This window comes from Aquarana catesbeiana, linkage group LG04, assembly GCF_042186555.1.
Source record: "Aquarana catesbeiana isolate 2022-GZ linkage group LG04, ASM4218655v1, whole genome shotgun sequence".
In the NCBI taxonomy this organism is placed as follows: Eukaryota; Metazoa; Chordata; class Amphibia; order Anura; family Ranidae; genus Aquarana; species Aquarana catesbeiana.
Genome location: NC_133327.1, coordinates 440,822,149 through 440,848,162, shown reverse-complemented (window position 1 = coordinate 440,848,162; position 26,014 = coordinate 440,822,149). Strand labels below are relative to the sequence as shown.

Genomic DNA, 26,014 nt, shown 5'->3' with positions numbered 1-26,014 from the left:
GTTCCACTCAGAACAGGCCTTGCCATGGTCGACCAAAGGAGTTGAGTGTACAGGGTCATATCCAGAGGTTGCCTTTAGGAAATAGACGTGTGAGTACTGCCAACATTGCTGCAGAAGTTGAAGGGGTGAGGGGGTCAGCCTGTCAGTGCTCAGACCATACGCTGCACACTGAATCAAATGGGTCTGCATGGCTGTCGTCCCAGATGGAAGCCTCATCTAAAGATGATGCACAAGAAAGCCTGCAAACAGTTTTCTGAAGACAAACAGACCAAGGATATGGATTACTGGAACCATGTCCTGTGGTCTTATGAGACCAAGATAAACTTATATGGTTCAGATGGTGTCAAGCATGTGTGGCGGCAACCAGGTGAGGAGTACAAAGACAAGTGTGTTTTGCTTACAGTCAAGCATGGTGGTGGGAGTGTCATGGTCTGGGGCTGCATGAGTGTTGCCGGAACTAGAGAGCTACAGTTCATTGAGGGAACCATGAATGGCAACATGCTCTACTTCGGTATGTCACAGTACATGATCCCCTCCCTTCGGAGACTGGGCCGCAGCGCAGTATTCCAACATAACGACCCCAAACACACCTCCAAGACTACCTCTGCCTTGCTAAAGAAGCTAATGGTAAAGGTGATGGACTGGCCAAGCATGTCTCCATACCTAAACCCTTTTGAGCATCTGTGGGGCATCCTCAAATGGAAGGTGGAGGAGCGCAAGGTCTCTAACATCCACCAGCTCTGTGATCTCATCATGGAGGAGTGGAAGAGGACTCCAGTGGCAACCTGTGAAGCTCTGGTGAACGCCATGCCTGAGAGGGTTAAGGCAGTGCTGGAAAATAATGGTGGCCACACACAATATTGACATGTTGAGCACAATTTGGACGTTTTCACTTAGGGGTGTACTCACTTTTGTTGCCAGCGGTTTAGACATTAATGGCTGTGTGTTGAGTTATTTTGAGTGGACAGCAAATTTACACTGTTATACAAGCTGTACACTCACTACTTTACATTGTAGCAAAGTGTCATTTCTTCAGTGTTGTCGTTGCATAAAAAGATATAATAAAAATATTTACAAAAATGTGAGGGGTGTGCTCACTTTTGTAAGGGTGTGTGTGTGTGAGACTTTATTAGGTACACATTGCTAGTACCGGGTTGGCCCCCCTCTTTTTTGTCTTCAGAACTGCCTTCATTTTTCATGGCATAGATTTAACAAGGTGTTGGAAACATTCCTCTGAGATTTTAGTCCATATTGGCATTATAGCATCACACAGATGCTGCACTTCCATGTTGCAAATCTCCCATTCCACCACATCCCAAAGGTGCTCTATTGGATTGAGATCTGGTGACTGCGGAGGCCAGTGGAGTACAGTGACCTCATTTTCCTGTTCGAGAAACCAGTTTGAGATCCTTTTGAGCTTTGTGACATGGCGTATTATTCTGCTGGAAGTAGGCATCAGACGATTGTTACACTGTAGTCATAAAGGGATGGACATGGTCAGCAACAATACTCAGGTCGTGGCGTTTAAACAATGCTCAAGTGGTACTAAGGGGCCCAAAGTGTGCCACGAAGACGCGCAAACCTCTGGCACAGATCGCCGCAGTGATCTGACCTAGAAGTCGTATTGGGTACCTATCAAAACCAGGTACCTCTCCCCCTACAAGTTAAAGGATTGAGCCGGAAACTCTGTAGTCCCATATAGCAATTTTAATAGCTGGTTACAAAAAAAAACAAGGAAAACAACTGATGTGTTTTGGCAACCGCCTTAGTCGTAGCATGTTGAATATAAAAGTGGCAATACATTTATACTCATAAGCTACATCCCAAAATCAATTTGCATGATAAATTGAAGCAATTAACTGAGCAATGAAGTTAATAATCAAGGTGCCAAAATGCAGGAAAAGAATTGAGACAAAAGATGAGAAAATCTATAATCTCATGTTTCAAAAGATGTTTCACAAGATATAAAAGCACAGTGGAGTACTATACATGATCATCCTACACACACACACGTCACAAAGAAAAACATATCAATAATGATAAATCATAGAAGAAAAAATAATCCCTATGCTGGTGCATGTAGCTCATGTGTAAGGTCCATATGGCATCATGTTAAACCACTATGTATAAAACAGGAGAGGCAAAAGACCTCGTAAACATGTTTCAACAAAAGTCAAAAATGTTAAGTAGTTAGTGAAGACTTAAAAATATAGAAACTGAGACAGAAGCATAATGTCGGAAAAGGGATGAGGGAAGTGGATTGCACTATTTAGGGATAAATCTACATCCCATCTGTAATTCATTCCAGCGGGGATCTGTGTCCCCAAAGAAAGGATCCATCTCACTTCCTGTTCTAGAAGTCTTCTGTGTGTGTCCCCTCCATGCTTGTTTTAATTTTCTGCACTGCACAGAAGGTAAATTTGGGCCATATTGTCATCATGCATTATTGCATGAGGCAGTACCTTTTTTATAATGCTCACTTATCCTAGTGTGCAGAGACCTTGTTGTGCATCCTACATACTGTAACCCTCAGAGGCTGCAATCAATTACATATATCACATATTTTGTACTGCAATTAATAAAATCCCTAATGGGGAATGTTTTGCCGTTGTGATAGGAAGTCATGGACTTGTGATTTATTATTATAATAATAATAATAATAATTAATCTGTTTACTGCAGTATGTACAGGTGTTCAGACCACAGCTGTATGAGCCTTTGGTACTAAGCCAGGTTTTTGGAAGGTAAGACTGACCAGTATAAGCTGGGGGACAGTGACTTGCCCAGGGTATATGCCCGGCGGCAAGAAAAACTGTAGCCATTAGTCAAAACATTCACCAGATCACCATCTCCATTTAAAATGATTTTTTTTTTTTTTATTTTGATTGTATTCTTTGGAGAAGGTAGTTACAAATGTTACAGGGCAATTGCCTCCCATATATTTAATCTTGGATTTACTTCTATTGGAGATCAAATCGTCTCTACTCTTATTAGAGGCAATGGCTCTATCTAGATGCCACTGTTTGGTAGCCACGATTTCTAAGACGTTTAGAAATATTTTGACACTCATCATAGAAGCTATCCAAGGTGGACAGTTTCTCCTGGCCCAAAAAAATTCCCAAACTGGGATTGAGCGACTAGTGTGGGAGGGGTGACAACCGGTAGCCAGGAGCAGGGAATTTCCTGCACTTTGCTTGCGGAAAGTTCTGGTATCAATACTCCGTTTCCTGGCTGCCTATAAGTGTGATGTCTGAAAAGTTTATGATGTCCTTACTATGCTCATATGTAAACTCAATGTTGAGCGTATTGTCATTCAAATATGTCACCCCCCCCCCCCCCCCCCCCCCAAAAGATGTGCCAAATGTGGCAGTGGAGGGGGATGCATACAAGCGGAACTTCCTCCTTTTGGGTGAAGTTCTGCTTTAAGTCCGAGGGTTCGCCTAATGGTCAAGTCAGTGGTTGGGGGTTAGTTGCCAACTAGTCTTTGGAACCTATTTGGACTGGATGAGCATAATTTTGCATGTGTGGTGGGAGATTACCTGATGATAATCCTGCCAGTAACACCTTAGGCCCCTTTCACACAAGCGTTCTAAACGGGTCTGCCTGTCAACTTTTCAGGCGGACCCGATCAGACTTTTATATCCATTTGTTTGTTTGCACCTGCCTACCTCCGATTTGAAAACGAACAGAAGGAGATCCGGGAGCGGAGAGATCTCCTGCTGAAAAAAAACAGACCTGCCCCGTGTTAAACAGGGCCTTATGTCCTAGGGTGACAACACTAACTTTCTCTGTACTGTATTTATGGAGGAACAGAGTTATTACTCTAGTACAGAAGGTATTTTAGGATTCTACACTACCTCCCCCCTACCCCCTGGCCCTCTTCCTTGAGGAGGTTGTTCTGCAGATAAGTTGAAACCTAGGAAGGAAGATGAGACTACTTGAGATAAAATTGCAGCGTTAACAGGGCACAGGTATCGTGAAGCAGGCTGAGGTGAAGGGTCCAAGGAATGCCTCCTTGTTCTCCAGAGTACCCAGCAAGGGATGATGAGCTTTGCTGTGGACTGCTCCCGGTTTGCGGCCCTTAGTTACATATGGAAGCCACTATCATGGCCCAGTCAAGCAAGGTCACAGCGATCAGATAATAAGGATCGTCAAACTAACATTGGCTGTAAACGAGTATCAGAACTGGAACAGGGTTCATGGGGATAGGAGCCTGGTAACAGTCATATAGGTCTTTGCGCAGGCAACTATCTACCAAATGCACTGAGCAGGTTTAAATTGCTCTCCCAGACTTGAATTTGGAGGAAGTGTTCAACAGTACTCTTACTAATAACCAGTTTACAGCAGAAGTGCAAGAGCATCTAAACTTTCAGAGTGAAAAAGATCTACAGCATGTTTCTAAATCTGAAGTGGTTCGGTAGAGAAATGGAATAAAAGAGACCTAGGGTGAAACCGCAAACTGATCCTAACTTAGCTGAAACATGAACTGCTGGAGACAGGGGCACAGGTTGATTTGGAAACCGCAATCTGTGATAGGACAGCACTGGATTTGTGGCAGAATCAACAGTTACTGTTTGCATTTATTAAACCATGTAAATGGCAGTGTTCAGAGGCCGATAAACTTTTGTATGGAATGATATTTATCATTGCTGATTTTGCAGTTTACCTCTGTTTAATTGGCATTAACAGTGATTAAAGACTCACCTTTGAAAAAAAATAAAAAATGTTTCTATTTTGCAGGAACCTACAAAGCATTGCACCTGCGATCAGTAGATTGCAGGTGCAATGCCAGGCTCCTGCAGACTCTTCTTCCGGCTCTCTGTATGCATCTCTGTACAGGCTGTATCAGTTGGAGAGCTGGAGGAAGATTCAATGGACTATGAGTGCTCTGATTACTGGCAGTCCATTGAGAATTAGAAGTTCATCTGCTGTGGAGGAAGATGAGACTTGTAGTTCGTTAATTCACAGATGTTTGTGAATGAATGATGTGACTGTAAGGGACAAGCTCTGGCCAGCCGTGGTGATTTCTAATGTGATGCCAGGTGCGGGGGGAGAAAAGACCCCATTTACTGTTGCCAGCAGGGATGATGTGGTAGACATTTGCACCATGTTAGACTCTAAAAACAGGTGAAACATGGTGCAAAAAGGTGAACTTGGCCTTTAACATCCAACCAGGGAGGAAAGTAAGTATGTTATTTGCCAAAGAACATCTTCACCAAAGGTGACATTGCTGCAATTTAAATGTAATGATTTAGAATTTTATCAAATGATTCAGTCTAAAAGTTTTTTTTGGTGTCCCCCCACCCCCACAATACAGATGACAACCGAAAAAGTGGGGGGGGTCCACAATAACATACAAACCGGGACCAATTCGACTGATAATACATCAGAGTGAGAGGGCAGATTCAGTTATACTCAATTGAACTGCTCAAGAAAGGCACATCCAAAAGTTATATCAGGCATAATTACCTTATAATAAACTCTGCTTACTGCTTTAAAGAAAGCCAATTTAAGCATAGAGTGGGTATAGAAACAAGGAATCGGCAGTATACCATAGTCTCTTGAAGAAAAAGAGACCTAAACGAGGAAATAAAGAGGCGAGAGGGGGAAAAAAAAGAGCGAAAGATGTCCAATGTGTCTTGCGAACCAGAGGAGCCCGCCTACCCCCCCCGCACCCACCCCCAAGCAGAAAAGGATGGGTTATACACAATGATGACCAGCGTTAATCAAGGGGGTATTCTGTGGCACACCACAACTCCCAGGTCCTCTTATGTGTATCCAGTAGAGCTGCATGATTAATCGTTAAAAAAATTGCGATCTCGATTCAATCCCTCTCACGATCTTAATTCAGCATTTATTTAGTGCAGAGAGTTCTCTGCTGACAGCTGTCAAAAAAATAAACAGGCAGCCTGCCAAGTTTATTGCAACATTGTCAGCGCTGGGAGATGACTATAAACAAAGTATGAAGGAACAAAGGATGGCTGCACTCCCATACAGATGCAATTTTAATTTATTGAAAAAGTAAAAAACGCACACAATGGTACATAGGCAGGGGGACACAGGTGATGCATTTCACATGACTTGCATGCTTTGTCAGACCCCACGCAAGTCGTGTGAAATGCGTCACCCGTGTGCCCCTGCCTATGTACCATTGTGTGCTGATTTTTTTATTTTTCCAAAAAGTCCGAATTGCATCGTGTATGGGAGTGTGGCCATTCTTTGTTCCTTCATTCTTTGTTCCACACTAGTTTCTGCTGCAATGACAAGGTGTGCACCCCTACCTACAAACTGTTTACTTTGGAGCACTGTCACCCACCTGGAGCTGCTGAATTTGTTTGCTTATAAACAAAGTATCTTTTAGATCAAAGGAATGAACTTTGGTCTGTAAATGAGGTCAGTTTAACCACTTAAAGACTAAGCCTTTTTCTGACACTTGTTGCTTACAAGTTAACATCAGTATTTTTTGCTAGAAAATTACTTGGAACCCCCAAACATTCTATTTTATTTATTTATTTTTTTGCAGAGACCCTAGAGAATAAAATGGTGGTTGTTGCAATATTTTATGTCGCACTGTATTTGTGCAGCGGTCTTTAAAATGCAATTTTTGGGGGAAAAAATACACTTTAATGAATTAAAAAAAAAAAAAAAAAACTAAACCTTAAAGTTAGCCCATTTTTTTTGTATAATGTGAAAGCTGTTAGGTCACGAGAATCATGATCTTTAGTCTAAGCAAAAAAATTGTGATTTCTCATTTTAGCCAGATCTTGCAGATCTACTATCCGTGGAGTCATTCAGAGAGGCCGTTGGATATTCAATTCTTTGAACATCCTGGATCCTAGCATGGCGCTCTGTCAAAAAAAGTGGCGTCCACTGTTTTTATCAAAGCACTATTAAACACCATGCTGCTGTAAAGAGATGCGATAACAGTCGTTTGGATGTTATAGGTGTTAAGCCCATAAAAGGCTTTAGGGGTTAATGGGATCCAGGAGTCAAAGACCTGATGGAGGAGTACATGCACTGCCTGCCAGTAAGGTGCAATAGTGGATGGGACCAGAAAATATGTTGGAGAGTTCCCACAACCCCTCCTACATCTCCAGCATCTATCATCTGCAGTGGGATATATAGAACGTAATTTGTCTGGAGTATAGTACCAGTGAAAGTAATTTTATACTGGTTTTCTTTATACAAAGTACAAATGGAGCTCTTTGCTGCCTGAAACCATATTTGCCAGGAGCTCCTCTCCTAAAACTTGTTCCCACTTTAACTTGTAGAGATGTTTTGGAGGGGGTATGAGAAGGCAGGGAAATTTTAGAATGTTGTAAATTTGGGAGATCGGCCCTTTACTAGACAGGCCATCAAAAAAAAAGTCTCTCAAATGGGGTCAATTGAAAAAACATAAGAGTTTTTGTCAAGGATTGGGCGTAATATCTGATTTGTAGGTAACCGTAAAAGGCTTGTTTAGGAAGATCATGGGCTTTCTGGAGTTCCTGGAAAGATTGCAAAATCCTAGTTCTGTGATCCACCAAGTGGTCAAAGTGGAAGAGGCCTCTAGTTTTCCATACTGTAGACATCTGGGAGGTTAGGCTGTCTGGTATAGTGGGGGTAAATAAAAAAGGAGGTAGTTAACGCGGCTGTAGTTTAATGGGTATAGCCTTTGGGCCTGGCGACACAAAGTGTATAGAAGGGCCACGGGGCAATGTAAGGTAGCTGAGTTTGGTGTGTAAGAGGAAAGGAACTCCATAGCATGGAGTTTGGGTGGACTGGGGCCATCCATAACTTCTCCAACTCCGTCCAGTGGTTGTATGCATGCAAAGTGAGTCAGGAAGCCAAGAGGCGTAATTGGGCAGCCAAGTAATATTTAGAAAGGTTTGGAAAGGCTGAAGACAAAGCCAGTCAAGTGGCAAGGTGCTAATGCTGCTCTGGTTTTTTAGCTATCTTGGTGCTCTGTAAATGCTGTGTCATAAAAACAAAGTTTTATTTGTTACATAGTTGGTAAGGTTGAATAAAGACACCAGTCAATCCAGTTCATCCTGTGTAGTGCAAATCAAAGATTCTATACAAAAATTAAGAAAAAAATAAAAAATCTCCGTTTACAAATTCATATACTTAAAAAAAAAAAAAAAAAAAAAAAAAAAATAGTTTTTTAAAAGCTTCTGTGACTTTTTTTTGTTCAATACACTTACGCTTTGTTTTAGAATTGACAGTTTTATTTTTAATAAACATGAAATACTGTGTTGTCTTAGGATAAACCATACTGTGATTCTAGATGATCCATTTGATGATCCACAAGGACTGGTTATTCCAGATCGCTCCCCGGAACCCACCAAAGAGCAATTAGATGTAAGTATTTATATAGCACCAACAATTTTACACAGTGCTTTTTCATATACATTCACATCACATCAGTTCCAGCTCTTAAGGAGCTTACCGTCAAAGGTGCCTACCTCATATGCATGCTTGCATACATGCATACTAGGGTCAATTTAGACAGGAGCCAAATAACTTACCAGAATGTCTTTTAGAGTGGAAGGAAACTGGGAAGAACATGCAAACTCCGTGCAGAAAAGCTGCAACTCAATATACATGTTCTTCTTTAAGAGGTACATAATTCCACAGACTCCTATCCCCTATCCAGAATAGTCTGAGTACGATTATCTCTCCTTCATCAGTTGAAATGACCAACATGAATACAAGAGGGGCATATGAAAGGGATTCCTGTCACTACTTGAGGACAGCACAATTTACCCTTTAAGGGCCCACTTATTATGTTAGATAAAATTAGGCTCTTTCACAGTGATTGAAGGTGCTTAACTGCTTTACTTTAGTAAAAGAAATCTTAAAGTGATAGTAAACTCTTTTCACCTATTTTTACCTACAGGTAAGCTTATCTGTAGGTAAAATGAATATCTCTTAAACGCTCACCGTTTAGGAGATATTCCAGTGAGCAGCTACTGGTGACATCATACCCATACCATTCCTTCAGAGCTCTGTGATATGAACCGCAACTCCCGTGACAGCGCTTCACTGGCAGACTTTGTTTTTAAGGTAAAATTATCATAGTGTGCTAGTATGTGATGCATATTATATTACCTTTGCAGGGAGATTCTTTTATTCTGAATTTTTTCATTATATACACACACACACACTACCAAAAGTATTGGGACACCTGCATTTACATGCACATGATATTTAATGGCACCCCAGTCTTGGCCTGTAGGGTTCAATATTGAGTTGGCCCACCCAACTCTTCTGGGATGGCTAGGTTTAGGAGTGTATCTATGGGAAATTTTGACTGTTCTTACAGAAGCGCATTTCTGAGATCGGGCACTGATGTGGACGAGAAGGCCCAGCTCAAAGTCTCTCCTCTAATTTTATCCCAAAGGTGTTCTATCGGGTTGAGGTCAGGACTTGCAGGCCAGTCAAGTTCCTCCACCCCAAAATCGCTCATCCATGTCTTTACAGACCTTGCTTTGTACATTGGTGTGCAGGCATGTTGGAACAGGAAGGGGCCATCCCCAAACTGTTACCACAAAGTTGGGAGTATGAAATTGGCCAAAATGTCTTGGTTGGGCGCCTTAAGGAGTTTCCTTTACTGGAACTAAGGGGCCAAGCCCAACCCCTGAAAAACAACCCCACGCCATAATTCCCCCTCCACCAAATGTTTTGGACCAGTGCACAAAGCAAGGTTGACATGGATGAGCGAGTTTGGGGTGGAGGAACTTGACTGGCCTGCACAGTCCTGACCTCAACCAGATAGAACACCTTTGGGATAAATTAGAGTGGAGACTGCGAGCCAGACCTCCTCGTCCACATCGGTGTCTGACCTTACAAATGTGCTTCTGGATGAATGGTCAAAAATTCCCATAGACACACTCCTAAACCTTGTGGACAGCCTTCCCCAAGAGTTGAAGCTGTTCTGGTTGCAAAGGGTGGGCCAACTCAAATATTGAACCCTACGGACCAAGACTGGGATGCCATTAAAGTTTGTGCGGGTAAAGGCAGGCGTTCCAATACTTTTGGTAATTACATACATACAATAGTATTCATACCCCTTTAAAATTTTCCACTTTTTGTCATGTTACAATCAAAGAGGTTAATGTATTTTATTGGGATTTTATGTGGTCGACCAACACAAAGTGGCACATAATTATGAAGTGGAAGGAAAATGATAAATGATTTCAATTTTTTGTTTTTTGTTTTTTAACACATTAACATCTAAAAAGTATGGTGTGCATTTGTATTCAGCCCCCTTTACTTTCATACCCCTAACTAAAATCTAGTGGAACAAATTGCCTTCAGACACCTAATTTAGTAAATAGAGTCCCCCTGTGTGTAATTTTAATCTCTGTATAAATACAGCTGTTTTGTGAAGCCCTCAGGTTTGTTAGAGAACCTTAGTGAATAAACAGCATCATGAAGGCCAAGGAACACACCAGACATGTCAGGGATAAAGTTGTGGAGAACTTTAACCCCTTCCCGCCGAGTGTACGCAGATATGCGGCCCCGGCTTTCGGGGGTTATATCGGGATGATGCCCGCAGCTACAGGCATCATCCCGGTACCGTTTTTTTAGAGCGGGCGATCGGCTATCCAGGGATAACAACCAATGCGGCTAAAAGCCACTTGATTGTTATCCCGGAGGAGCGGGAGGGGACATCGCCACCTCCTGCCGCTCTGACCGGGCCTCCCGTCCCACTGGGAGACCCGATCTTTGATCTGCCACTTCCGGCGGCTAGAGACAGACTGGCACAAAGCCGGAAACTGCTTCGTTCCAGTCTCCTGAATGTAAACACGGAAGCAACATCACAACGTCCCTTCCTGTTTACTCGTCTGCCAATGGCGCCGGATTTTAAAACAAATATACAGTATTCAGAATCACCGATCCCTCCATAAAGAGTACCTGTCACCACCTATTACTGTCACAAGGGATGTTTATATTCCTTGTGACAGCAATAAAAGTGATCAAGTTATTTTTTTTTTTTTTTTAAACAATTTAATAATATAAAAATAAAAAAAATAAAAAATTTAAAGTGCCCCCATCCCTGTGAGCTCGCGCAGCAAAGAAAACTCATACGGAAGTCGTGCCCGCATATGTAAACGGTGTTCAAATCACACGTGATGTATCGCCACAATCGTCAGAGTGAGAGCAATAATTTTAGTGCTAGACCGCCACTATAACTCTAATCTGGTAACCATAAAAAAAATGTAAAGCGTCACCTATGGAGATTTTTAGGTACCGTAGTTTGCCATGCAATTATAAAGCCTGACATGTTTGGTATCTATTTACTCGGCGTAACATCTTGCACATTATACAAAGGAATTGGGTTAACTTTACTGTTTTGTTTTTTTAAAATTCATGAAAGTGTCCCTTTTCCCAAAAAGTTGCGTTTAAAACACCACTGCACAAATGCCGTGTGACATAAAATACAACATACAATCCCCATTTTATTCTATAGATTCTCTGCTAAAAAAATTATATGTAATGTTTGGGGGTTCTAAGTAATTTTCTAGCAAAAAATATATGGATTTTAACTTGTAAACACCAAATGTCAGAAATAGGCTTAGGCGTGAAAGGGTTAAAGCTGGCTTAGGTTATAAAAATTAAAAAAACATCCCAAGTTTTGAACATCTCACAGAGCACTGTTCAATCCACTATCTGAAAATGGAAAGAAATTGTTGAAAGAAGGCCATAAGAAGTCCCGTTTGCAGTTTGCGAGAAGCAAGGTGGGGGACACAGCAAACATGTGGAAGAAGGTGCTCTGGTCAGTTGAAACCAAACGGAAAACGAACACTGCACATCACCCTGAATACACCATCCCCACCGTGCAACATGGTAGTTGGCAGAATCATGTTGTGGGGATGCTTTTCTTCAGCAGGAACAGGGAAGCTGGTCAGAGTTTTTTTTTTCAAATGTATTATTTATTTAATCATAGGACACATTTGAGAACATACATAGGAGAAAAAAAACATACCATTAAACATAACATTAAATTGCACAGTTGATATAATGTTGTGTCTTATTGCGATGTTCAAGCTGGTCAGAGTTAATGGGAAGATGGCTGGAGCCAAATACAGGGCAATTTTAGAAGAAAGTTAGTCTGCAAAAGACTTTAAACTGGGGCAGAGGTTCACCTTCCAGCGGAACAACGACTCTAAACATACAGCCAAAGCTACAATGGAATGGTTTAGATCAAAGCATATTTGTGTATTAGAATGGCCCAGTCAAAGTCCAGATCTAAATCCAATTGAGAATCTGTGCATCATATGCATTAAGGTGAAAAAACACTTGGCAGTGACCAGACCCCCCCCATTTTACTTACCTGAGCCCTGTAACTTCACCCGGCGGGGACGCGCTGTCCCTCTGCCCTGGGTTCACGGCTCTTGATTGGATAGATTGATAGCAGTGCAGCCATTGGATAGATATATAGATATATATATATATATATTATACATCTATCCATACAAATAAAATGCTCAGTACTTCTTCAGGTAAAGCCCTCCGTGGATCAGGAAATCTCCAGTCAACTCTAAAAGACGCACATAAGAAGGCGCGACTCCTCGTGCATTACAACGGCACCACTTATTCAATCCCCAATAACAAATACAAGTGGTTAAAAACAGGCATGTAACTCATATACTTCAGTTTTAGGCGGTGAGTCCCATCACAAAAACATCTGATTTGGAAAGCTAATGCATTTCGGGAGTCAAGTCTCTTCCTCAGAGCTGAACCCACCCAGTGTCCTGACGTTTCTTAAATGGTCACAATGGGTCACCACCCAAGGCTGAAGCATATGCATTATATGCCTGTTGTTTTTAACCACTTGTGAGTATCCATTTGTTGGAGTCAATAAATTGTATGTTGGTAATGCACGAGGAGTTGCACCCTTGTGTGTGTGTGTGTGTGTGTGTGTGTGGTGTGTTTTGTTTTTTTTTTTTGTTTTTTTTTATCATACATATAGTAACTAACCATCAGGTTTTATGATGGTTTGCTGAGTTGTAGTAGTGTGTTTTGTGCAGAACAAGACTGTTGCATCTCTGGACCATTCCCAGAATGTTTAACTTTGGCATAGGACATGCAGCCTGCAGCTCCTATTAGCCTTAATAAATAATGACTGTGACCACATAAAACATCTATGGATACAGCTGCTTTCCTTGCAGCCTTCTACTTCTTTTTCTTTCTTCTTCTTTTTTTTTTTTTTTTTTTTTTTTTTATACATGGACTTTGTGCCTCCTTATTTTGGGATCGATTTGGATACTTTGTGGTGAGCACTGGAATCTTGTGGATTCAGAAATAGGCGTTAGCAGAGCAAAGATTGAACAATATGCTGAATATATTGCACATTTGCCTCATAAAATTCAATGCTGTCATCTATTAGCTAGAACTTTCACTGTTACTCTTCCTTTTACTGGACCTAGTCATGATGACTGCAGAAAACAATGAGACTACTAGGTATTCAGTGTTGTTTTCTGAGACATTTCAGTGTATTGTCTTACCAGTTCACCTATTCAAAGAAACTTTATTGAGGTATTGCATAGAATATATTATTACATTATTGAGTTAATGTATGGAAGGCCATTTCTGTTCTGATTTTGAGTTTGGAAAAAGATGTCCTTTATATGTTTATCATTGTTTTGTTTGTTTTTCTTTATACAATAAATAGAGTGGGAGGATTGGTGCAGATGAAGAAATTGACGACAACAAAGGAAAGTCAGTAGAAGAAGTCGAAGAACAGCTGGCAGAGAAAGAAGCCAAGACCAGAGCTGTCCTGCTGGAAATGGTAAAGATCACCTACCCTCCAAATGCATATTCAAAACTTTTTTAACATACAAAAAAGTATTACCTTGTCAAGCTGCCATTTGTTAATGCCTGTTCGTTAACGGTCTGTGCTAGGAATTATTTAACCAGTCTCCTTGGAGAAGTGAAGAGGGAAGGAGGGGAAAGTACCTTTTAAAGCCCAGATTCACCGCTAACCCACTTTAGCTTCAAACTGTTTCCTCAAGAGTCAAAAGAACATTTGGTCACCAGCCACATTTAGTACCGGTAGTAGCTGCTGTGTGTGGTTTTTTTTTTTTTTTTTTTTTTTTTTGTGTTATTTATTTTTCTTTATATTAAAAAAAAAAAAAAAAAAAATCGTTAAAATAAAATTGAATCCCAAAAAGAAAATTTTTACTATGTCCAGCTTTATCTACAGCACTATCCATGATAACAAAAGCAATTTACTATGGTGGTCCAAGCTAAGATTCTCTCTGTGGAATATAAGCAAGGTACATTACAGTGAACAAACCCTAACTGCCATATTTTTTCAGTTATCGGGATACAATGCAACATTGATCATCACTATATGGGTTTATATTAATTTAATTTACTGTAAAAATTCCAACTGGATGCTTCAGTAATTGCTTCAGTTATAACAGCTTAAAATGACTTGTAAACCTTATTTTTTGGTAAATAAACATTTTATACTTTCATGCTCTGTGCAATGGTTTTGCACAGAGCAACCCTGATCCTACTCTTTCGAGGTCCCAAGCCAACGCTCCTGGCTCCTCCTGTCTGCTGAATGCCCCCATAGCAAGCTGCTTGCTATGGGGGGCACTTGTACAGACTGGCTTCCAAGCCAGCTCTTTGTGTCCATTACTCACAGAGCATAGCTTGACCCCTGTCACTCCCACCCCCCCTGGCTGTGGGTGACCGCATCGGGAGCCAATGAGGAGGGAGAGAGTCGAAAGCGCCTCTGCTCTCATGCACATCGCTAAATCAAGGGCAGGTTCAGGTAAGTATAAGGGGGGCCTGGATGGGGGGAGCTGAGCACAGAAGGTTTTTTTTAACTCAACGCAGAGGTAAAAAACCTTCTACCTTTACAGCCACTTTAAAAGGATAACCATTTAACGCAGAAATCCTTTTTGCTTGTATTTTAAACAGTAATGATTGCTTGGGCTCCTCTAAAAATCACAATAATGCTTAAAGTGATCGAGAAGATTACAAGGGAAACGTATAGTAACACAAAAGGCACCTTTACCTCATAATTTTTTAAACTGCCGGACTTAATAAACCTATAAATGCTTCTTTAATATATGCTGCCCCTGTGGTTTTGTACAGCATTGTACTGTTGCTGTAATTGTGTGACACTGCCTACTGCTCATTTCAAAGGTTGGTGACATACCAGATGCAGAGATCAAGCCACCTGAAAATGTACTCTTTGTGTGCAAACTAAATCCTGTAACAACAGATGAGGATTTGGAGATTATCTTTTCCCGATTTGGATCTATAAAAAGGTATATTTTTACTCAAGTTTTTTTTCAAATGGTCAAAACCTGTCATGTGTTTTTGGTCTTTGTGTGTGTGTTTTTTTTTTTTTTTTTTTTTTTTTTTGTTTTTTTTTTTTTGGGGGGGGGGGGGGGGGTTGTTTTTTGGGACACCATCTGTGTCCCAAAAAAATTCTGTCCTGTTGATACAACATTAAAGGAGAGGAAATCTCTCCAAAGTAAGGTAAATCCTCAGTTAGGTATTTTTCCCCACTTTCAGCCCCAGGACAAATTTATGAGGTTAATCTCCCCAGCAGGGACACAAACCGCAATAAAAAAATGCAGTTCTATCCTCACTACTTTATCCAAAACTGAAAAAATAGATTTAGGCAACACATATACATTTTATTTCACCAAGCTTGTATTTACTATAGTGATCTTTCTTTTTAGCCATGTGATGTTTTCTTTCACCTCCTATTGGAAGTCTTTGCTGAAAATAGAGGCTATTGTGACATTAATGATGGTTACAGCTTAGTGAATTGAGCCTACTGTCTAAAGCAGCCCATAGATATTGGTGTGTGTGTGTGTGTATGTGTGTGTGTGTGTATATTTAGTTTTTTTCATTCAACCAGCTGGTTGACCAAAAAAACCTGACTCCCATCCACACACTCGATGTGGTTGAGGGGTAATGTTTCCTGAAGAGCCATTTTGTATTCTGACTTTAGGGTGACATCCCTGTCATCAGAATACACTGATCTGCTGCTGCAGGTGCTTTACACAATGCATTACACAAACCAGAAAATGTTGTTGTTTATAAATCTTTGAGATGTAATAGGGTACATCCAGAGCACCTAAACCTCTGACAAGTTTCATGTAGTTTAGTGCTTAATCATAGAGTGATCTCAAGTAAACCCCTCCATGAATTTAGAGGACCATTTCTAATCTCCACCAGCTATCGTTTAGGAAGTCGGTTTAATCTGGATATTTTCTAATGCAAATTCTTACAACATTTTTCAGTACATTTGATGACTTGACGACTGTTTTTTGAAACTAGTTTGCAATTTTGTTTGTTTTTAAAGTGATTTTACCCCCTTAGGACCAGACCATTTTTTGCGATACGGCACCGCATTGCTTTAACTGACAATTGCGTGGTCATGCGACACAGTACCCAAATAAAATTAATGTCATTTTTTTTTTCCCACAAATGACTTTATTTTGATGGTATTTGATCACCTCCTGCGGTTCTTATTTTTTGCACTTTAAACAAGAAAAGACAATTTTGGGGGAAAAAAAACAAATTTTTTACTTTTCTGCTATAAAACATATCCATTAAAAAAATCGAATTTCTTCCTCAATTTAGGTCAATATGTATTCTGCTACATATTTTTGGTAAAAAAAAAAAATCGCAATAAGCTTATATTGATTGGCTTGCGCAAAAGTTATAGCGTCCACAAAATAGGGGATATATTTATAGCATTTTTATTTATTTTTCCCTTTTCGTCATTTCAGGACAGCCACAATAGAGAGATAGTCTCCTCCCCTTCCTCTGGAAACACTGCGCCAGCCCATAAATTCTCTCCTCCCCTGCCGGACCTCAGTTATTAGTGTTTCCTCCGGTGGGGAGACACTGTGCAGAGGAACCAGGCCGGGTGCAGTCAGGGAGACTGTGGCTTTTCTTTTTAAAGAAACATCCCTAGGGAAGCAGCGGCTTCCAGGATAAAGAATGGCGGTGCTTACCGCAGCTGAAGCCACCCCTTCCTTGCTGAGCGCAGCATCAGGTCGTGGGGGACCCCTATCGCGTCCACAGGGCCGCAGCATGGAGACTGTCCGCTCTCCCTGTACTCTGTACAGGCCGCAAAATTTGGAACCAGCGGGCCGGACGACGGGTGACGTCATTTCCGGTGGGGGGGGCGGACGCTTTCCCTTTGACCCGCGACTTCCGGTTCCGGGTCGCGGTGCTGATAGGGGGCCGGGCTCAGGCTGGAGTGAGTCGCTACACGTGGAGACAGTGTGAGACTACACAGGCAACCACCTGCAGTCATGTCTGAGGCAGATGCTGCAACTCATACGGACGCTATCTCCAGCCTTCCAAAGGTAAGAGTTCCCTGGGGAAGGGTCCTCTCTATCTAAGGATTGCTCCTCCTCATGTATGGTTCCTTACTTAGAGGGGGGGGGCAGACCCCCTGGGTGGTCAGGGGGTGGGGGGGTGTGCGCAGTTCCCTTAAGGTGGTTCTGGTACACTCCCAGGGTTGTTTCCACTTAAACATGCTGAATGTAATATGTGGTTTTTGTATGTAATTTCAGAAATCTACAGAAAAAACAAAGTCCACTCATGTCTCTAAAAGGAAGTGTGCCTCTTGCAGAGACAGTTTAGGGGAAGCATGGACTAAGGTTTTGTGTAAAGAATGCATAGACTCCCTGGTTAAGGAAAGGGAATCTGAACAGCAGTCTGGTTTGGCAGCTTCTGTGAAGGAGCTGTCATCCACCTTTTCGTCCTTTAAAACGTTTTTTGAGACGTTTCAGCTTCCCTCTAAACCCATTCAGCAGGATACAACCCCGCCTCATGCTCAGGGCTCTGCACCTGCCAGATCTTCTAATTTAGTTATGGCAGAGGAAATGTCAGGCCCTTCCGGGGTGGAGCTGAGGCAACCGGACAGTGGCACGTCTGACTCCCATGAGGAGTCCGAAGGGGACGACCAGGACGGGGAGTCCAGAAAAATCTCCAGGTATAAATTGTCCCTGGATGAGGTGGAAGACCTCTTAGGGGCAATATATACAACCCTCGGTATACACGAGGATAAGAAACCCCTATCCCTCCATGACCTTATGTATAAGGGCTTGGGAGATCAAAAAAGAAAAGTTTTTCCAGTACATGAAGTTCTGGTGGAAACGATTAAAAAGGAGTGGCAGGATCCTGAGAGGAAACCCTTTTTTTCTAGCTCCCTTAAAAGAAGGTTCCCATTTTCAGAGGATGCAGGGTCCATTTGGAATAAAAATCCCAAATTGGACGCCGCCTTCTCTCAGGTCTCTAGACACACAGACCTGGCATTCGAGGATATGGGGGCCTTGTCGGATGTCATGGACAAGAGGATAGACTCACTTCTAAAAAAGACAAGGGATTCAACTGTGGGTAATTTAAAGCCAGAAATGGCTGTTACTGTGGTAGCCCGCAATTTAGAACATTGGCTTTTCCAGATTCAGGAGCATATTGAAGCTGGCACAGCCAAGGAAACTATCCTAGCTTCGTTCCCCACGATTCTGCGAGGAATCGCATACATTGCAGACGCCTCGGCAGAGTCAGTCCGTATGTCGGCCAGATCAGCGGCGCTGGCAAATTCGGCCAGAAGAGCGCTCTGGCTGAAAACTTGGCCGGGGGACACCGCCTCTAAAGTCAAATTGTGCGGGATACCCCTGACAGGTGATCTACTCTTTGGCCCTGGGTTAGAGACGGTCTTAGACCGTACGGCGGACAAAAAGAAGTCCTTTCCGCTTAAACGGAAAGCCCCAGCTCAGGCAAGGAAGGGGTTTCGTCCGAAAAAAGGCAAGGAATCTCCCAAACGAGGGAAGAAAACTTGGGGCCAAAGAGGCAAGGGCAGAGGAGGGGCGATTTTTCGCCCTCCTGAGAAAGCCCGCAAAGATCAATGACTCTCTAGGCACAGTGGGAGGAAGATTGGGGGCCTTCCTTCCACAGTGGGAGACCCTCTCACCCAATCGATTTATCCTGGGGGTCATAAGAAGGGGGTATCTCTTGGAATTCTCAAAGCCCCCCCCCCGCAAAGGTTCCTTGTTACGCAGCTTTCCCCCTGCACAGCAAGGGCCGAAGCTTTGGTAGACGCCCTGAAGGAACTGGAGATTCAGAACGTAGTTCACAGAGTACCAAAGGGACAGGAAGGAGAGGGGTTCTATTCCCATGTATTTGTGGTGAAAAAACCCTCAGGGAAATTCAGGTTGATTCTGAATTTAAAACCCTTAAACAGGTCAATTTGCTACAAAAGATTCCGCATGGAGTCAATTTTTACGGTCAGGGCCCTGCTGCCACACAACGGTTACATGGTGTCTCTGGACCTCAGAGACGCATATTTACACGTCCCTATCGCAGAAACCTCCCAAAAGTTTCTCCGGTTAGCAATAGACCTGAAAGGTACAATACTGCATCTACAGTTTCAAGCACTGCATTTCGGGCTATCCTCCTCGCCCCGCATATTCTCAAAGGTACTGGCAGAGGCGTTGGCCTTCCTGCGACTCCAGGGGGTGTCAGTCATAGCCTATCTGGATGACCTGCTCCTATTTGCAGTATCCCCAGAACAGTTGATCAAGGACCTCGATCTTACAAAGCGGGTACTAACAGGGTTGGGGTGGCTGCTGAACTTAGAAAAGTCCAGTCTCCTTCCCTCACAGCGCATTGTGTACCTGGGATACCTGCTGGACACTACGCTTTTGAGAGTTTTCCTTCCAAGGGAAAAGATTCTAAAGCTGGACAGAGCAGTTTTCTCCCTCCAGTGCAACCATCTGGTGTCAAAAAGGTCCATAATGTCAACGTTAGGCCTTCTAACGTCTACTCTTCCAGCGGTGCAGTGGGCAGGATTACATTTTCGTCCCCTGCAGTCATATGTACTAAGAGTATGGGACCACAGTCAGAGGGATCTAGACACCTTAGTACAGGTTCCCCATCAAATAAAAAGATCTCTTTGGTGGTGGAGGAAGGAAGTGAGCTTGTCACAGGGACGTCTGTGGCTTATCCCAGTCCCGCAGATCGTAACCACCGACGCAAGTGGCAAAGGCTGGGGGGCACATTTGGGATCCCTTCTAGCGCAGGGCACATGGAAGGGCGACGAACTGCAAAGGTTTTCCAACTGGAAAGAGCTGAGGGCAGTAGGCCTAGCCCTCAGATTTTTCAAAAAGGAACTCCAGGGCCACCATGTACAGGTACGGTCGGACAACTCATCCACCGTGGCCTATATAAACAAGCAGGGAGGCACCAGGAGCGGAAGTCTGTTGGCCCTAGCAAAAGATATTCTAAGCTGGGCCGAGTCCAACACCCTCTCACTCTCAGCGGTTTTTTTGAGAGGGGAGAGGAATATAATCGCAGATTTCCTCAGCCGGAGGAGTCTAAAGGAAGGAGATTGGGCCCTCAACCAGGAGGTCTTCAATCTCATATCCAAGAAATGGGGACCCCCGGAAGTGGATCTTTTCGCTTCAAAAGACAACGCGAAAACCCCCTGGTTTTACTCCCTAAATGCAGGGGAAGGAGCACTGGGGGTGGACGCATTGTCTCAGAATTGGCATTTCAGGACATGCTACGCCTTCCCTCCTCCAGTGCTGTTACCGGCGGTTCTGAGGAAGTTTCAACTAGAGAGCACCTCTCTCATTCTAGTAGCTCCACATTGGCCGAAAAGGGCATGGTTTTCAATCCTGTCAGTTAGCAGCGGAGCCGCCCCTTTTCCTTCCACCTCGAAAGGATCTTCTGTCGCAGGGTCCAGTCCTCTGCCCACAGGTGCAGCAGTGGAAATTAGCGGCCTGGCTACTGAGGAGGGTATATTAAGATCCAAGGGGTTTTCGGAGAGCTTAATCTCTACCCTCCTCAACAGTAGGAAAAAGGAGACACGTAGGATTTACAAAAAGGTCTGGCTCCTTTTCAACAAATGGTGCATAGAAAACTCCTTCTCGGTGCAGAGTCCCGTAGCTGTGTTGGAGTTTCTGCAGTGTGGAGCGGACAAGGGTTTATCTGTAGGTACCCTTAAAAGTCAGGTTTCAGCACTCAGTTCTTATCTGGAGAAGTCTCTGGCTACCAATCCATGGGTGGTCAGATTCTTTAAGACAGAGACCTACCAGGGGTCCTCCCTTTCCCGGGTGGGACCTATCTCTGGTTTTACAGAGCCTTACGTGAAGTCTCTTTGAGCCATTGGACAAGTGCCTGTTAAGGGAGCTTACCCTAAAAACAGTATTTTTAGTAGCAGTGACAACTGCCAGGAGGGTCAGCGAAATTGAGGCGTTATCAATTAGACCTCCTTTTTGTGTTATTTTGCCAGACAGGATAGTCCTTAAGACTGATCCAGCTTTTTTGCCTAAAGTGGCGTCAGGCTTTCACAGAAGCCAGGAAATAGTCCTACCCTCGTTTTGCCCCAATCCTTCAGGTGAAAGGGAACTAAAATTTCATTTTGTAGATGTAAGGAGGTGTATCCTACAATACCTAGAGATGACTAAAACAATAAGGAAGTCTGATTCTCTATTTATTTTGTTTTCTGGGGCCAGAAAGGGTCTCAGAGCGTCCCGACGCACGATTGCTAGGTGGCTTAGATTAGCTATTGGGCAGGCATATTCTTTAGCAGGGAAGGAGATCCCTAGAGGCATAAAGGCACACTCCACCAGAGCAGTGGCAACTTCCCAGGCAGAGAAGGCTGGAGCAACGCCAGAGCAAATATGCAAGGCAGCAACCTGGTCCAGCTACTCCACTTTCGTTAGACATTACAGAGTGGACTTGGTGGCGGCAGGTGAGCAGGCTTTTGGGCGAAAAGTTCTGCAAGCTGTAGTCCCACCCTAATTGGTAAGTGCTCGATTATCCTCTCTATTGTGGCTGTCCTGAAATGACGAAAAGGGAAAATTAAAGTTACGTACCGGTAACGTCTTTTCCTGTAGTCTTTCAGGACAGCCCTAGTTACCCACCCTAAGCTTGGGGGGGTCTTATTAAAGACCAGAACGCAATATGGTAATGATATTGATTGGTATGTTATTAATGTGTTCTTGTGTCTCCCCAGCTGGCCGGAGGTACTCTTGAAAGAACTGAGGTCCGGCAGGGGAGGAGAGAATTTATGGGCTGGCGCAGTGTTTCCAGAGGAAGGGGAGGAGACTATCTCTCTATAGTGGCTGTCCTGAAAGACTACAGGAAAAGACGTTACCGGTACGTAACTTTAATTTTTTTTACTTGTAATGGCTGTGATCAGCGACTTTTAGCAGGACTGCGACATTGCATCGGACACCTAGCTGACACTTTTGACACATTTTTTTGGGAACCAGTGATATAATTACAGTGATCAGTGCTAAAAATATGCATTGACACTGTATAAATGACACTGGCAGGAAAGGAGTTAACATCAGGGGCAATTAAAGGGTTAACTGTGTTCCCTTATGCCCCGTACACACGGTTGGACATTGATCGGACATTCCGACACCAAAATCCATGGATTTTTTCCGACAGATGTTGGCTCAAACTTGTCTTGCATACACATGGTCACACAAAGTTGTCGGAAAATCCGATCGTTCTGAACGCGGTGACGTAAAACACATACGTCGGGACTATAAACGGGGCAATAGCCAATAGCTTTCGTCTCTGTGCAATGGAATTGCATAGGACGGCCCCGAACCTCCTCTTCTCACGTCCCCCGCCATTGTTTCTGGCTCCGCCGTGTGCCTCCATAGAAGGCTGCTTCTTCAAAAAATGTGTTTTTCTTTTTTTTGTCACTATAGTCAAGCAAATGTCATTTTGACCCCCCTTAAAGAATAGAAAATAAAATGATCATTCTTAAAATAAAAAGTTTCGAAACAAAATGTTTTGTTCAGTCAGTGACTGCAGCCACTGATCAGTGTGGTGTGACAGTGGTGCAGAAGTGAGAATACCTCCCGTGGATTCCTTCATCCACCTTATTAGGATGGGGGAAAAAATAAAAAACAGCGAACGGGGTGTGGGGTTTGAGGACAGCTTAAATAAGCTGTATAAGCATCTGGAGTATTATGGCAGGAAAATGTGGACCCACCTGGAGTGGTGACTTGTCTGTACAGTCATGCCTGTATAGCACGAATGCTCAGAAGCTAATAAGTATTATAATTATTAGTAGCCGTGGATGAATATGCCTTGCTTTGTTTACCTCTATTGTCTATCTTGACTTTCTCCCCCCCCCCTTTTTTTTTTTTTTTTTTTTTTTTAATTCCAGCTGTGAGATAATTCGAGACTGGAAGACTGGTGAATCATTGTGTTATGCTTTTATTGAGTTTGAAAAGGTATTGATTCTTAGTGTTTGTTGTCGATTTTAAAAATATCAACTACGCACATTGCTTATATTTGTTTACTTGTTAAACAGGAGGAAGACTGTGAGAAAGCCTATTTTAAGATGGACAATGTGCTTATTGATGACCGGCGAATACATGTGGATTTCAGTCAGTCTGTTGCTAAAGTGAAGTGGAAAGGAAAAGGTACCATCATTATTATACTAATAGAATATTTTTTGGTGCATGTATTTGTAACAGTTAAAACAAGTAAAGTTCAGTTTTAGGCTTGCTACTCCTTCAGTCAATCGTAAATGCTGTTGCGTTCTCTAAGACAGACAAAATATTTTAGCTTTTTGCCATGAATTTTCCCCAAGTTTATAAAAGCTTGAAATGTAAACTTTGAAAAAAATAGTTAAACTGTATATTTAAAAAACATTATGCCACCTTGTTTAGGGTTTCCTTGATGGCTTCCCTCTGATAAACATTGCAGTTTATGGGCAGCATTTTAGTTAGTGTTGGATTTTTTTTTTTTAATGGACAAGATGTCTGCACAGATATTATTAGAGTTTTCAGCCTGGTGGAAAGCTGAGGATTAGTGTAGACTCTCTACTGCAAAGTGTTACTAACATGCGCAACTGTTTTAAACCGTATTTCTCAGGGAATATCTGTTTACTAACCTTTAGGAATTGTAGAAAATTGGGTACAAAAGTGTTTGTTTTTTTTTTTTTTGTTTTTTCCAGGGGGAAAGTATACAAAAGATGACTTTAAAGCGTATGAAACGGAAATGGGAAAACAGTCCAAACTTGCCCTAAAGGACAAAGCCCGACCTAAACAAGAGTATCTTTTTATAGTGTGCACTCTTAAGCTCATTGCCTTTTTAAACCTTCCTTTTTGTGAGCCAAGAATTTCATGGAAGTGTGTGATCACGTTGTCCTGGTTTTAATATGGATATACTTGTAGCGGTATGGGTGTTTATTTATTCCCTTTCTTCAACCAGTAGGTTGAACGAAAAAAAACAACACTATTGTATTCTGACAGCACAGACTTCAACCCCCCCAGTTTGACGGAAGCTGGTCTAACTGGCTTCTCGAACAGACAGGGCTCTACATCAGGCTCTGAGGTCCCTGGTCATGCTTCCATAGTACCTTCCTCACCAGACAAAGCAGGGAGCAGCAGTGCCAGCCCCTGTTTGTTACTGAAGACGTTTGTCCTCAGCTTTGGTTAAAAGGGTTACTATAGAGGTTAGCTGCTTAATCGCATCCTCTTCCTGCAGTGGAAAGAAAGGCAACAGATTTCCCTTCCCCACACCAGGCCCTTAAACAAGGAAGCAGCCATGATCACTTAAAAACATGTGATCGCATTACATGATCATAAAAATGCCTGGGACGGGAAGCCCAGGACGTCATATGACGCCCGCCCAGGATGGGAGATCCCTCCTGTGGACGTCCTATGACAATATGCGGGATGTGAAGTGGTTAAATATACATGATTCCTTATGTTCTCATAGGAAATGCATGTCTACCTAGATACGTATTGCATACCATGTTTCGTAAACGCATGCTTTGCAAAAATGTTTGTTCCATGGCACGTGCTACATGAATGCGACTGTACAGCGTGCACTTTCATATTTTGCCTAAAAGCATATTTGTATGGACCATGCTTCCATGAACACACGCTTCCATAGAGGCATATTGCTTTGATGCATGCTGCATACATTACTGTATACGTATATACTTGCTTTCTTTTGGAATTATTTACCTATGTGTTTATTTGCATAAAACTACGGAACTGCCTGAGGGGAGAGGCCTACAAAACAGAGTCCCAAGACCTCCTTATGAGGGGGCGCCCCCGTTCGATCAAGAAGGAGGGAAGACTTCTGTGTTTTTGTTTTTTTTTCAGGGGCTTGGCAAGAAGAGATCCTTGACGGATCAGTCATCTCTGTTGTAGCTCTAGGCTACTCCTCCAGAGACCCTACGAAAAGTAAGCCTTTATGTCTGGCGCTAGATTGCTTCGAGGCCCGCTGGCAGACCAAGCCGGGTACTGCATGGGCCCCGCCGCCCCTTACCCGGGATGGGCAGAGGGGGCTCAGGAGCTTTGGAAGCCTCGAGCACGGGTGCCCCTCGTGAGGGGGCCGTCTGGCCAGGCGCCCAGACGCTCACAGCCAAGGAGGGATTGATGTCTCGGGGGGGTAATCACAGAGACCCCCTCAGAAGAAGCAGGGTATGTGGTTTTATTCAAAATCTCTTTACGGTACTGAAACCGATTGGAGATGTCGGACCCATTTTAGATGTTAAAGATCTGAATTGCTTCCTAAAAATCCGCTCTTGTCACATGGAGTCAATCCGGTCAGTCGTATCCACCCTACGGGGAGGAGAAGTTCTAGCAACAATAGACATCAAAGATGCATATCTACATGTGCCAGTTTTCCCAGCTAATCAGAAATTTCTGGGTTTTGCGGTGGTACAGCGCCACATTCAGTTCGTGGCCTTGCCCTTTGGGTTAGCCACCGCTCCCCAGGTATTTACAAAGGTTCTGGCCCCAGTACTAGCAAGACTAAGAGGCCAAGGGTATAGCTGTAATGGCATACCTTGATCTACGACAGCAGGTCGTCTGTCGGTGGCACAGTTAAACCAAGGGTGTCCAGTACAGTCAGTTATCTGGAACACCTGGGCTGGATTCTCAACCTAGAGAAATCATCCTTGCGATCAGTAAGGATTATTTTTGTCCCAGGCAAAATCAATGCTATAAGGAAGCTGAGCTGGTCCAGGTGGTCAAAGCAAGGAAGGGTTC

General features: G+C 43.0%; 1 protein-coding gene across 2 annotated transcripts in view; it reads left to right on the top strand.

Annotated features, from left to right (window-relative positions):
• The window catches only part of PPIL4 (peptidylprolyl isomerase like 4), a 74,978-nt gene that overhangs the window by 30,893 nt on the left and 18,071 nt on the right, over nucleotides 1-26,014 (top strand). For both annotated transcript variants that reach the window (XM_073627444.1, XM_073627443.1), the window contains exons 6-11: nucleotides 8,243-8,339; nucleotides 13,660-13,776; nucleotides 15,147-15,271; nucleotides 23,170-23,236; nucleotides 23,317-23,428; nucleotides 23,965-24,061. In XM_073627444.1, the coding sequence (XP_073483545.1) occupies nucleotides 8,243-8,339; nucleotides 13,660-13,776; nucleotides 15,147-15,271; nucleotides 23,170-23,236; nucleotides 23,317-23,428; nucleotides 23,965-24,061 (615 nt within the window). The remainder of the gene's footprint in view (nucleotides 1-8,242; nucleotides 8,340-13,659; nucleotides 13,777-15,146; nucleotides 15,272-23,169; nucleotides 23,237-23,316; nucleotides 23,429-23,964; nucleotides 24,062-26,014) is intronic.